This window comes from Canis lupus, chromosome 26 (assembly GCF_003254725.2).
Source record: "Canis lupus dingo isolate Sandy chromosome 26, ASM325472v2, whole genome shotgun sequence".
Taxonomy (NCBI): Eukaryota; Metazoa; Chordata; class Mammalia; order Carnivora; family Canidae; genus Canis; species Canis lupus.
Window position 1 is genome coordinate 21,743,009 of NC_064268.1, and position 13,450 is coordinate 21,756,458.

The 13,450-nt window shown below is 42.0% G+C and overlaps 1 protein-coding gene across 1 annotated transcript in view; it reads right to left on the minus strand.

Annotated features, from left to right (window-relative positions):
• Nucleotides 1-13,450, minus strand: part of TTC28 (tetratricopeptide repeat domain 28) — a 628,115-nt gene that overhangs the window by 45,944 nt on the left and 568,721 nt on the right. The window contains 1 exon segment of the mRNA XM_025474404.3: nt 1,511-1,651. Coding sequence (XP_025330189.3) covers nt 1,511-1,651 — 141 coding nt within the window.

The window sequence follows — 13,450 nt, forward strand, 5'->3', positions numbered from 1 at the left end:
GAGGCCTCATGGCCTGTCTTTGACATTCTCTCATATGAAAGACATGAGGTGAGATCGGAAGAAGAGCAGGTGAGGCCACTCCCTAGGTGGCAAACACCTGCTGCATACAAATTTCACACTTTCTCAAGTTATCCATCCATGTTATCTGAAGAATTCAAGCTTAGCACTGTGCTTCCCGATTTACTCAAAATAATAGAAAGCCACCATGTGTGCAGTGCCTTCTATGCATTAGGAAGCCTGTCAGTGCGTTATTTATACATAAGCCCCTTTAATACTCATGTTAAGGGAAAACTGCAAGGTAGGAAGCTGGTCCTCATCTTAGCAGTGAGGAATAGGCTGACGTGTTCTCACAGCTGGCAAGCAGCAAAATCAGAACCTGAGTCCTATGCACTGTAGTTCCCAACCATGATGGTATCACCTGGCAGTCAAGAGTCACCTGCTTCACAGGCCGAGATGTTGCGCGAAGAGGACATGATCCCAGGCCTGGTCCTGTGCCTCCTCCCCCTGCTCATGGCCCCACACAAAACTAAAAGCTGTGCAGAACGTGTGTGAAGTGGTAGGGACGAAGGAGGACCTGGAGATGAACCAGCCTGAAGTTTTAGTCTCCTTCAAAGAAGCTGCCAATTCCCACACCCCTGGCCCTTGGCTCCCATCCCATTCAGCTTGCCCCTGGGAAAGTAAACACACATTTGTCACCCCGACAGCACAATAACGAGAGGAAACCAGGGCCTGCAGGAGGAGCAGACAGGGCATACCATGCCCCACACAGCAGGGCTTGCCAGGCAGGGGCTGCCTCCACCCAGTGCACAGTCACTTCCCTTCTGTGTTGCAGGCTCGACCTGCTGACCTTTCAAGTCAAGGACCTGAGAATCTGAGATGTCTTTCTGGAAAGTTCTATCAAAATGTGACTCCCAGGTGTGGCCAGGCAACCAAAGGAAAGCAGGACAGGTACTCCTCAACCTCAACTGCCTGCTCCCATTTTTTTTTTTTTTAAGATTTTATTTATTTATCCATGAGGGACAGAGAGAGAGAGAGGTAGAGACACAGGCAGAGGGAGAAGCAGGCTCCATGCAGGGAGCCTGACGTGGGACTTGATCCTGGGTCTCCAGGATCATGCCCTGGGCTGAAGGCGGCACTAAACCGCTGAGCCACCCAGGCTGCCCTGCCTGCTCCCATTTATCTGGATATAGTGCAGCTATCAACCTTGATAAAAAGATACAGGGGTGTGCTGGTTGGCAATTCAACTGTGACTCATCTTAAAGCCATGAAGGCTTATTTGGTGAAGTAATAGGGAGACTGGGCCTCAGGGTAGATTGGTGGGCTTGGGTCTGGATAAGTCCTCCCTCCAAGAAGGCTGGCATCCCTGCTCTCCCTGGCCTCCCTCAATCTCAGGTGTTTGGCCCACAGGTTACTGACAGAAGTAGGTGGCACTTCTCTGTCTGGCATCTGTCTGCTGTTTGGGAAGCATGTTATCCTGCAACCAGGCCTGGGAGGCTGAGTCGGCACGCACCTGTTGAAAAGATTGTTGCGGCGAACCATCCGCAGAAAGCCAGTGGGGTCAGTGACAGAGTTAAGCTTGTTGTTCATCTCTTCGAACTGCTGGTCCATGATGTCTCCAGCTTCACTCTCGGTCTCACTGCTAGCACAGGCCCTGTAAGGACAACTGCAGAGTAAGCCAATCTAGAAAGGAAGTGCTCGGCTCTGGAAGTGTGCCCTGAGGGCCTGAGCCATCCCCCACCCAGCAAACCCCTGGTACTGAGTGCCTCCCCGAGGCTGGTGTCACCCCCTAACCTGGAGCCCTCCTTGGTGGCCCTGTGGCCCTCTTCCCTCCTCTGTCTTGTGCTTCTTAAACTGCACTCTGGCTGGTTGTTTCTGGTTGTTGCCCCTACGTGTCTGTGAACTCCCTGGAATTGGTGCTGTGCCTGAACTGCTGTTGCACCCGGCATCTAACATAACTACGTTATCTAACATAATGACACATGTTAGATGCTCAACAGCTGTGTGCTGAGCAAGCAGCATGATTTGCTGTCTCTGATGGGGTGACTGGGTGCCTCTCCCAGAGCAGAGCTTGGGTGAGTGTGGCAGTATGCAATCTTCTCAGCACAGGTTCCAGTCTAGTCCATTTCACCATTTCAGAAACAGTAACTAAGCACCTAACATGGCCCAGGCACCATGTCGGGCCTAGGGAACACATGGCCTAAAAAGGCAATTTCCACACAAGGAGACAGATGCGCATACAAGTGGCTACAATGCCAGGCAGAGAGGGCACTGTTTCAAACATGGGCTTGAGAAGTGTTGCTGATTGAAGCCTATTTTCCAAGCTCACCATGAGGATGTTACAATTTTCAAATTAATAAATTCATATTTCCCCTCTGACAGACTGTAATAGAACATCTACAATGGGTTTTAAATAAACAGAAATACTCAGAAGTGCCTTGATTCATCAGCATGATTAAAATGACAAAAGGCTTGTTACTGGTAAAAGCCAAGTACTGGTGGCCCAATGTGACCCATGTGGTGGTGAAGGGTCTGAGAGGGCGCCGCCCACCCTCCTCCCAGTCATCACCACACCTCACCCTGCCCTGAGGCTGGCACAAGCGGGACTTCACACTGGGCACCGCCTTCCTTCAGCTTGATGGTTACACTGGATTTCATGGAAATGCTGAGTGACACCCAATCCACAGAGAGTCCTCAGCCCCCATCAACCATGTTGTTTAAAGTTTCCTGCTAAGGACCAATGTGGGAGAGTGGAGGGCGCCCAGGGCCCTGGAGGAAGAGGACAGACTCTACACGCAAACCTCTTAATGCTGGAGAGGGACAGCCTTCCTGTCACTCAGAGTGAACAGACTTGGCACATCAAGATGTGGGTTTAACATGAACATGACCTGTTTCAAATAGGCTGGTGGACCTGTGACATCAGAATGTCACAACAGGAAGGATAAGAAGCCCCTTCTAGGTTGTTATGGAGCCAAATGACACAGTGTGAGAAGCTGCCTGAAAAACTTGTATGAATGTCAAACCTGATGCAATGGGCCAACCTGATGGGTCTCCTGGGTGGCCAGCCATTTGTACAAACATTATTCTGGTATATCTGGAGGGTGTTGCTGTGTGAGGTTGAAATTTATCTGTATCTGTAGACTGAGGAAAGCAAATTGCCCTCCTCAATGTGAGTGGGCCCCATCCAATCCACTGAGGGCCTGAACAGAAGGAAGAGGCTGAATGAGAGAGAATTTCATTTCTACCTATCTTCAAGCTGGGACATTAGTCTCCTCCTGCCTTCAGACTTGGACTCAGCCTGGAACTTACACCATTGGCTCTTCTGGGTCCCTAGCATGCCAACTGCAGATCTTGGGGCTTCTCAGCCTTCATAACCATCTGAGCCAATTCCCCATAATAGACCTGTGTGTGTTTGTGTGTGCGTGTGCGTGAATGCACGCAGGTGCCCCACTGGTTCTATTTCTCTGGAGAACCTAGACTAACACACCTGCTAATTAGGCACCAGAGCCCTGACTCAGCCATATTCTTTACAGAAGGTCATGCAAAGGCCCAGTCACTGGGAAATGTTCCCAAGAGCTGAAGCCCTAAAGGTGTCAAAGTGAAGCAGTCTTCAAAGAGAGCCCAGAGGTATGATTTCTGGGCCAGCTATTCACCTTTACCCCAGAACCATGCTAACAGCTGGTAAAGCCATTAGTTTGCTTTTCTTCCCAGCCCAGACGATCTGAATGGCACTTCAAAGCCAGCACAGTCCCTGGCATGCAGTAAGTATGCCACAAGAAATTGGTGAATGAATGAATGACTTAACCTGGAGAGCATTTTATAATATGCAAAATATTTTGATTTTATTGTCTATGAGGTAGTTCTTACTGTTTCCACCTTATTTCTAAGGAGACTGAGGTTTAGAGAAGTCAAGGAACTTGGCCAAAGGGCACCAGGCCTGAACCCAGGTCTTTGGCACTGACTTCCCCACCTGCCCTCTCCCCTCTAAGGCTCTAAGCCTGTCACATCCAAGTCTCTCCCAGCTGGGGTTTGACCAGGTGGGGGAAGGGGTGAATATAGGAAGCAAAGGAAACCAGGAAACATCAGAGCACCTAAACAAATCACCATGACTTCCATCCTGCTGGGGAGCAGGGAATGAGGTTTAATTCCTCTTTCTCTGCCCCACGGGCAGCAGCTGAACAGGCGAGCAGAACAGGCAAGCAGCTGAAGGCTTGAAATGCTCCCATGGGGGCTGAGGGCCCTTCACAGAGACCCTGGTAAATATCACTCAACAAGCCCCTCTGTCCAGGGACACATTCATCATCTGAATGTGACTGCCTGCTTGGAGCTGAGAAATCTGCTTGTCATTCAGCTCTTTGCAAAGGGGAGAAGAATTGGCTGGAACCGGTATCAGCCTCCATTATCTTGCAGTTCCACTCTTGCTGTCAACTGCAGACAGAGCCCTCAGAATCTCATGCTTAATGGGGTTGTTTCCTATTTTCTGACCCTTCAGAGTATTAACACTGAAGTGAAAAACAAACAGGCAATGTCACAGACAAAGGAATCTTCCATTTACAAAACAAGCCTCATCTCTACAGCAGGTATCCCAAGAATGCCTTCGTATCACGATCACCACTCCCACCTCCATTTCTCTGAGAGACCTTCTAGAGATGGCACATCACCTAGTGTGATTCCATTCACTCTAACTCAACAATGATTACTGAGCAGGACCCATGTAAGGATTGCAGAGGCTAAACAGAGGAGGGTCACACTACACCTGCCTTCAAGGCACAAGCTACTATGACTAGTGACTACTGGCTAAGGTGGTTTAAGGAGTTCAAGGAGGGTACTAGCCTGTCACCAAGATGGGGAGAGTATATAGGCTTTCCCAGAATTTGCTGCATCTGAGAGGTATCTTGAAGAATACACGTTTGATAGAGACTTGGGGGGAGTGCTTCCAGGCAGAGGGAATGGGATGAGCAAAGGTATGGAGATAAGAGAGTGTGGGGGCTATTTGGGATGAAAGGACTAGCCCAGCTGAGCTGGAGTAGAGGATATGAGTGGGAGAGGAGGAGGAGGAGTAATGGTAGAGGACTTGGAACTTGGAAGGCAGCTGATAATTGTCAGTCCAGGCCTCTGAACATGGGGTGACAGGCTCAGGGTTGCTTTTTGGCAGATAGTCAACTGGAATAGAGAGGAGAATGTGGGATAGCTGGGTGGCTATTACCAGCACCTGCTCAGAAGCAGCCTTGAAGGCCCAGAATCAAGTTCACTGAAACCCAATCAGCCCCTCACACCACCTACCAGAAGCCCAATTCTTGGTATTTACTGTTGTGCTAATACATGCATGTCCCTGGGTATCAACATGACAGGTGAGGCAAGTCTTCCAAAAACCCCTGGCCTCTGAAATGTGATAGTGGCTTCCTCCTCTGCTCCAAGCCTCTGTCCCGTCTCCCCTACAAACAGACTAGCTGAGTATAACCCCACTTTCCTGATTCTTCCCCACTTCTTGTCCTCTGTTGTCCACCAACATGGTCCTGGCTTGTCCTGGGGTTGAGACGGCTATCTCATTAGTCTAGATATATGAACCAGGCTGGCAAGTGTAAGAGTGGAAAAGTGGGAACTGACAGAAGAAATATTACCAGAAAGAGAGTTTATTTGCCTGGGAAACTCATTGAAGGGACAAGTAGCAGTTAAAATATGCCAGATGGGAAACTGGTGGCAAAGCAAGAAACTGAAAGTAGAAGTTGGTCTTAGGTGGAAGAAGAATGGGTTCAATTTGGACATGGTGAGCATGCAGACAAGAAGCTTAGTTGGCAAGGCCAAGTATGCAGATGTTGATTCAGTTATTTAGATACTTCCTTCCAGAAGGCCTAGAGACTATAGAAATCCAGATCTGGGGCTCAGGGGAGAGGTCAAGACCAATTGTTTGACGTCTCATTCATTTGCTCATTCAACAAATATTACTAAGTATTTCTTTTATAAATATTCTGCTTTCCCAGGTTCTGGTTCCAGGTAAAATGGAGTAAGCACATTCCTCCCTATCCTTCCTGCTGGATATAACTCTAAACCCTGGATAGGGATGGGCTGCATGGAGCAGCTATGTGAGGAAGGCGAAAAGTAAATAATATCAGGCAAACTGGGGAAGAAGACTAGAATTTGAAGTGCCACCAAATCAGTTAAGAGCTTCATGTTCTTTCTCCCTCTGGAATCCCTCAGACAGGTCTCCATGCAGCCTAAAATGGAGAAGTGGGTATCAGGGCAAATAGACAAAGCTCCAGGAGGAGCCCTATATTTCTTACTCAGAAGAGAGAAAAGCTCCATTTTTCTTATCCTCCCATCTCTGCTCTCATGTTCTAGGCCACAAACAATCCTGAGTTGGTAGTGGCAGTGGCAGCAACAGCAAGGGCTGGAAGGAGTTTAAACTCTGAGAGAAAGGAAACTTTGGGCCTAACCATAGATGTGTCCCCATAAGGGCAAGGTAACCCCCTTTGCTTTTTCTCTTCCTTTCTCCCCCTGTCCTTTGTTCTATGATGTGAAGAGTCACTACAGGAGAGGTGCAGCAAGGGAGTGGGGTGATAGTGTAAATAAATCCCCAGATTTTTGGTGAGAGGATCAAAAAAAAAAGAGCCCTGGGGAATTGAAAGATACTGGTGAGAGTGGAGGGAGGTATTCAGAAAAGGAAGCACATAAAGTTGCTTATGAATTCCTGGATTCACCCCTAAGCTGCACACTTGTAGAGCTGACCCTAAAGATTATGAGAACCTAAATACAAGATGGACTGCTGCCCAGTTCCTGAGCACTACTGAATAGTGCACCTATGGGATAGATTTGAGTAGCATGGCAAGAAACTTTGAAAATGGAACTTACACTGAAAGCTGGTCAGAGCTTCTGACCTGAACCCTAAACAGGTCAACTGCCCACCTTGGCAAAAACATCAACATCTTCCACAGGAGTCAAACAAGACTCAGAGTTTAACTTAATTCAATAAAAGAATTCAAAATGTCCAAGATATAATCCCAAATTGCCCAGCATCCAAAAAAAAAAAAAAAAAAAAAAAAAAACTAGGAAAATCTCAACTTACATGGGAAAAGGCAATCACCAGATGTCTTTTGGAATTATGCTAAGATGATACAAGTATTAACAGGAATTGTGTGACAAAGACCTTTTTTTTTTTTTTTTTTTTTTTTTTTTTTAGATTTTATTTATTTATTCATGATAGTCACAGAGAGAGAGAGAGAGGCGCAGAGACACAGGCAGAGGGAGAAGCAGGCTCCATGCACCGGGAGCCCGATGTGGGATTCGATCCCGGGTCTCCAGGATCGCGCCCTGGGCCAAAGGCAGGCGCCAAACCGCTGCACCACCCAGGGATCCCTGTGACAAAGACCTTAAAGCAGCTATTTAAAAATGCTACAAGTAAGGGCAAAAACTCTTGAAAAGATGGCAAGAAAGAAGATCCCAGCAAAAAACATAAGATAATAAGAAGCAGCAAATGAAAAATTTGGTACTAAAAACAAATAACTGAAGTAAAAACTCACAGTATGAGTTCAATAACAGAATGGACATGACAGAAGAAAATAAATGTACCTAAAGACAGAAGAGCAGGGGCACCTAGGAGGCTCAATGGTTGAGCAACTGCCTTTGGCTCAGGTTGTGATTCTGGGGTCCTGGGATCAAGTTCTGCATCAGGCTCCCCTTGGGGAGCCTGCTTCTCCCTCTGCCTATGTCTCTGCCTCTCTCTGTCTCTTATGACTAAATAAATAAAATATTAAAAAATAAAGATAGAAGACCAATAGAGATTATCCAATCCGATTAACAGAAAAAAGGGGTTTTCTTTGGTTTTGTTTTGTTTTATAAATGAACAAACCTGAGCAACCTGTGGTTCCATGCCAAAAGACTTAACATTCATGTATTCAGAGCCCAATAATGAGAGGAGAAAGAGTGTAGAACAGAAAAAAATTGAGGGAATAATGAATGAAAATTTCCCAAATTTTGTGTTAGACATAAATCTACAGATCAAGAAGCTGAGTGAACCACAAACAGAATAAACCCAAGGAAATCCATGACCAGATGCATTATATTCAAATATCAGAAAACTAAAGACAAAGAAAAAAATCTTGAAAGCTTCCAGAGATAAAAGATGCATTATGTACAGGGCAATAATCATTCAAATAACTGGATATTTCTCACCAGAGACTATGGATACCAGGAAGAAATGGAAACATATTTATGTGTTGAAAATAAAGAATGATCAACCTAGAATTCCATGTCCAGTGAAAATATCGTTCTCAGATGAAAGAAAACTAGAAGCCTGAGATTACAAATACTCTCAGAGATTATAGACATATTCCCTTGTTCATGCCTATGCAAACTATTCCCTCCCTGATGGTGGGCAGGACCTATGGAATGCCTCTAATCAACACGATATGGCACAGTAATGGATGTTACTTTTGTGATTATGTATTTAAGACTGTAACTTCTGGATTACTGTAACTTCTATTGTCTTCTTGGCTTGTACACCTTGATGAGATAAGTAGCCATGTTAGAGAAGCCTACGTGGCAAGTAATGCAGGGCAGTCTCTGGTCAATAGCCAGCAAGAAACTGAGACTCTCAGTCCAGCAGGCTAAAAAGAAACAAATCCTGCCAATAATCATATAAGCTTAGAAGTGGTTTCTTTTCCAGTCAAGCATTTAGACAAGACCTCAACCATAACTAACACTTTGATTGCAGCCTCAAGAAAGACTCTGAAGCAGAGGACAAAATTAAGCCATTCCAGGATTCCTGATACACAGAAATAGTGGGATAATAAAATTTTATTGTTTTAAGCCACTAAATTTTGGGTAATTTGTTACTCAATAATATATAACTAATACAAATACTAAGAGAATTCACTAACAGCTGACCTACTCTAAAATAATTTCTAAAGAAACTTCTTTAGACAGAAGAGAAATGACACCAGAAGGGAATTAGGAACATCAGGGAAGAAGAGAAAGTAATAAATATTAAATGTCTGAGTAAATATAACTATTCTCCCAATACTGTTTGATGGAATTTTAATATATGTATACAGTATACATGACAAATACAAGATAAGAGTGGAAGGAAATGTTACCCCATGGTGGTAAGATTTCTATATTTCACTTGGAATAATAAAATACCAATAATAAGTAGATTGCAGACTGTTAAAAATATGTATATTATAATCCTTGGAGCAACCATTAAAGGGCTATAAAAAGAGTTAGAGTCAAAGATAAAAGAGATACATTAAAATGGAGTTTAAAAAAAGTTCACGTAACCCAAAAGAAGAAAGGGGAAACAGAGCAATGTAAATCAGAGAAATAAAACAAATATTAATATGGAATACATAAATTGACATGTATCTATAATTATATTAAATGTAAATGGTCTAAATATAGAGATTGACAGAATGGAATTAAAAAAAAAAAAAAAAACATGACCTATGATCTCAGGGTCCTGGGATGGAACCCTGCATCAGGCTCCCCACCCAGTGGGGAGTCTGCTTTTTCTTCTTCTTCTGCCCCTTCTCTCCACCCCCAACCATCATCCTTTCTATCTCAAATAAATAAATAAATAAAATCTTAAGTTAAAAGTAAAAGGATACAAACAGATACACCATACAAACACTATTCAAAACAAAGCTGGAGTGGTTACATTAAGATCAAAGTAGACTCCAGAGCAAAGAAAATTACCAGGAACACATTACACAATAATAAAAGATCCAACTCACCAAGAACATAAAATGATTCTAAGTGTGTATTCACTTGCCAACAGAGCTTCAAAATACATGATGCAAAAACTGACAGAACTGAAAGAAGAAATAATAAGTTGGCAGAGATTTCCACACACCTTTCTCAATAGTTGACAGAACTGGTAAACAGAAAATCAAAAAAGATGTAGAAAAACTGAACAACATCATCAACCAGCCAAGTATAACTGACATGGAGAGAACACTAGACCCAGCAAAAGCAGAATACATATTCTTCCCAAATCCATATAGAACATTCTCCAAGATAGGACACACCTTGGGTCATAAAACAAACCTTAACAAATTTAAAATAATTGAAAGCATATGAAATATGTCTTCTGGCCACCATGGAATTAGTTTTGAAAGTGAGAAAAGAAAGGTAACAGGAAAATCTCCATCAACTTGTAAACTAAACAAGACTTCTAAATAACTGTCAAAGAAGAAGCCTTTAGGGAAATTAGAAAAATACTTTGAACTGAACACAACTGAAAATACAACATAAAATTTGTGGGATGTAGTTAAAGTCTTAGCAATAACTTTATAGCATTAAGTGTTTACATTAGAAAAAAAAAGAGTTGATATTCATAATCTAAACTTGTACTTTAAGAAACTAGAAAAAATGGAGCAAAACAAACCAAAATGAACAGAGGAAAAAATAATAGAGCAGAAATTAATGAAATAGAAAAGAGTAAAACAAATCTTTAAAAAAAATCAAAACAAAAAGTTGGTTGTCTTTAAAAGAAATCCATAAAATTGAGAAGTCGCTGCCCAGACAAAGCAAGAATAAAAAAAGAGAAGGCAAAAATTATTGATATCAGAAATGAAAGAGGAAACCTAACTAGTGATTCAACAGAAATTAAAAGGATAATAAGGGAATACTACAAACAACTCTACACATATGGATTCAGTAACTTAGATGAAATGGATCAATTACTCAGAAACTGCAAACTACTAAAGCTCATCCAAAAGGAAATAGATAACCTGAATAGTCTTATAACTATTAAAGAATTATATTCATTGTTGAAAATCATCCAAAATGACATCTCCAAGTCCAGATGGTTTCAATGGCAAATTCTATCAAACATTTATTTTTATTTTTTTTCTATCAAACATTTAAAGAAGAAATAATACTAATTCTAGGGGATCCCTGGGTGGCGCAGAGGTTTGGCGCCTGCCTTTGGCCCAGGGCGCGATCCTGGAGACCCGGGATCGAGTCCCACATCGGGCTCCCGGTGCATGGAGCCTGCTTCTCCCTCTGCCTGTGTCTCTGCCTCTCTCTCTCTCTCTCTCTCTCTGTGTGTGTGTGTGTGTGTGACTATCATAAATAAAAAAAAAAAAATACTAATTCTATGCAATCACTTCCAGGAACTAGAGGAAAGAACACTTCCCAACTCATTTTCATGCAGCCTGTGCTACCTGGATACCAAAAGCAAACAAAGACAACATGAAGAAATAAATTCTGCAAACCAATATTCCATAGATCAAATAGAAAACAGACAAAAATAATCAATAAAGTATCATCAATAGAATTCAGAAACATGTAAAAAGAATTACACACCATAGTCAAAAGGGAGTAGGGCTACTCCAGGAATGTAGGACTTGTTCAATATTTGAAAAATCAGTCAATATAATCCACCATGTTAACAGACTAAAGAAAAATTGGGCACCTGGGTGGCTCAGCCAGTTAGGCACCTTCCTTCAGCTCAGGTCATGATCCCAAGGTTCTGGGATCAAGCCCCACATCAGGCTCCCTGCTCAGCAAGGAGACTGCTTCTTTCTCTCCCTCTGCCTGCCATTCCCCCATTTGTGCTCTGCCTCTCTTTGTCAAATAAATATTTTTTAAAAAACAGACTAAAGAAAAAGATACACATTTGTGTCAATTGATGCAGAGAAGCATCTGACAATATCTAACACCAACTTTGATAAAAATTTGCAAATGAGTAATATAAAAGAGAATGTCATCAACCTGATAAAAAGCAGCTACAACAAGACTGCAGCTAATATTATACTTACCCCAGGAACAGGGTAAGTATGTCAGTTCACATCATTCATATTCAACACAGTACTGGAAGCCCTAATCAATGCAAAAAGGCAAGAGAAGGAAATAAAATGGATTGGAAGGAAGAAAATAAAGTATCTATATACAGAAGACATGACTATCTATGTAGAAGGAAGTAAAATGGATTGGAAAGGAAGAAAATAAAGTATCTATATGCAGAAGACATTATTGTCTATGAAGAAAATGCCAAGGAATACAAAAAAACGACTACTAGAGCCATGGAGTTTCACAAGGTTGCAAGATATAAAACCAATGCACAAAAAGTCAGTATTTCTACATATTAGCAACAAACAATTCCAAACTAAAACTTTAAAAATTATCTCATATATAATAGCTCCCCAAATGAAATACTCAGGTATAAATCTAACAAATAAACATATAAGATTTGTATGCTGAAAACTACAAAATGCTGATGAAAGAAATCAAAGATCTAAATAAATGGAGAGACATACCATGTTCATGGGTTTTAAGACTCAGTATAATAAAGACAGCAAATTTTCCCAAATTGATCTATAAGTTGAAATACTAATCAAAATCTTTTTTTTTTTAAAGATTTTATTTATTTATTTATTCATGAGAGACACAGACTGAGAGAGAGAGAGAGAGAGGCAGAGACACAGGCAGAGGGAGAAGCAGGCTCCACGCAGGGAGCCCGACGCTGGGACTCGATCCCGGTCTCCAGGATCATGCCAAGGGCTGAAGGCGGCGCTAAACCGCTGAGCCACTCAGGCTGCCCTACTAATCAAAATCTTAAGACATTTTTGTAGCTATATGAGAAGCTGATTCTAAAATATATATGAAAAGGCAAATGAACTAAAGCAGGTAAAACAATTTTGAAGAAGTATAATTAGTTGAAGGAATGACACTGTCAGATCTTAAGACTCACTATAAGGCTACAGAAAAAAGAAAGTGTGGTATTAGTAAAAGGATAGACATGTAGATCAATGGAACAGAATAGAGTCCCAAAATAGGCCCATCTAAATATGGTCAATTAACTTTTGCCAAAGGTGCTGAGACTGCTGAGACAATTTAATAGAGGAAGGAGTCTTCCATAAATGGCTTGGGAACAAGTGGGTATCCACATAAAAAAAAAAAAAAAAAAAAAAAAAAGAAAGAAAGAAAGAAAGAAAGAAAGAAAGAAAGAAAGAAAGAAAGAAAGAAAGAAAGGAGCTCTGTAAATGAGCCCAGACTAAACTTCACACTTTACACAAAAATTAATTCAAAATAAATTACAGATCTAAATATTAAAATGTAGGGACACCTGGGTGGCTCAGCGGTTGAATGTCTGCCTTTGGCTCAGGGTGTGATCCTGGAGTTCCTGGATCAAGTTCCGCATCCAGCTCCCTGCGAGGACCTGGCTTCTCCCTCTATCAATGTCTCTGCCTCTCTCTCTCTCTCGGTCTCTCATGAATAAGTAAATTAAAAAAATATTTTAAAAAATAAATATAAAAATGTAAAACTATAAAACTACTAGAAGATAATATAGGAGAAAAACTGACCTAAAGTTAGTGACAGATTTTTTTAGACATTTTACAAAAACATGATTCATAAAGAAATAACTGATAAAACTGATGTCAGAAAAATTAAGCTTTTGCCCTGTGAAAGACATTGTTGAGAGAAGAAGACAAGCTACTGAGAGATAATATTT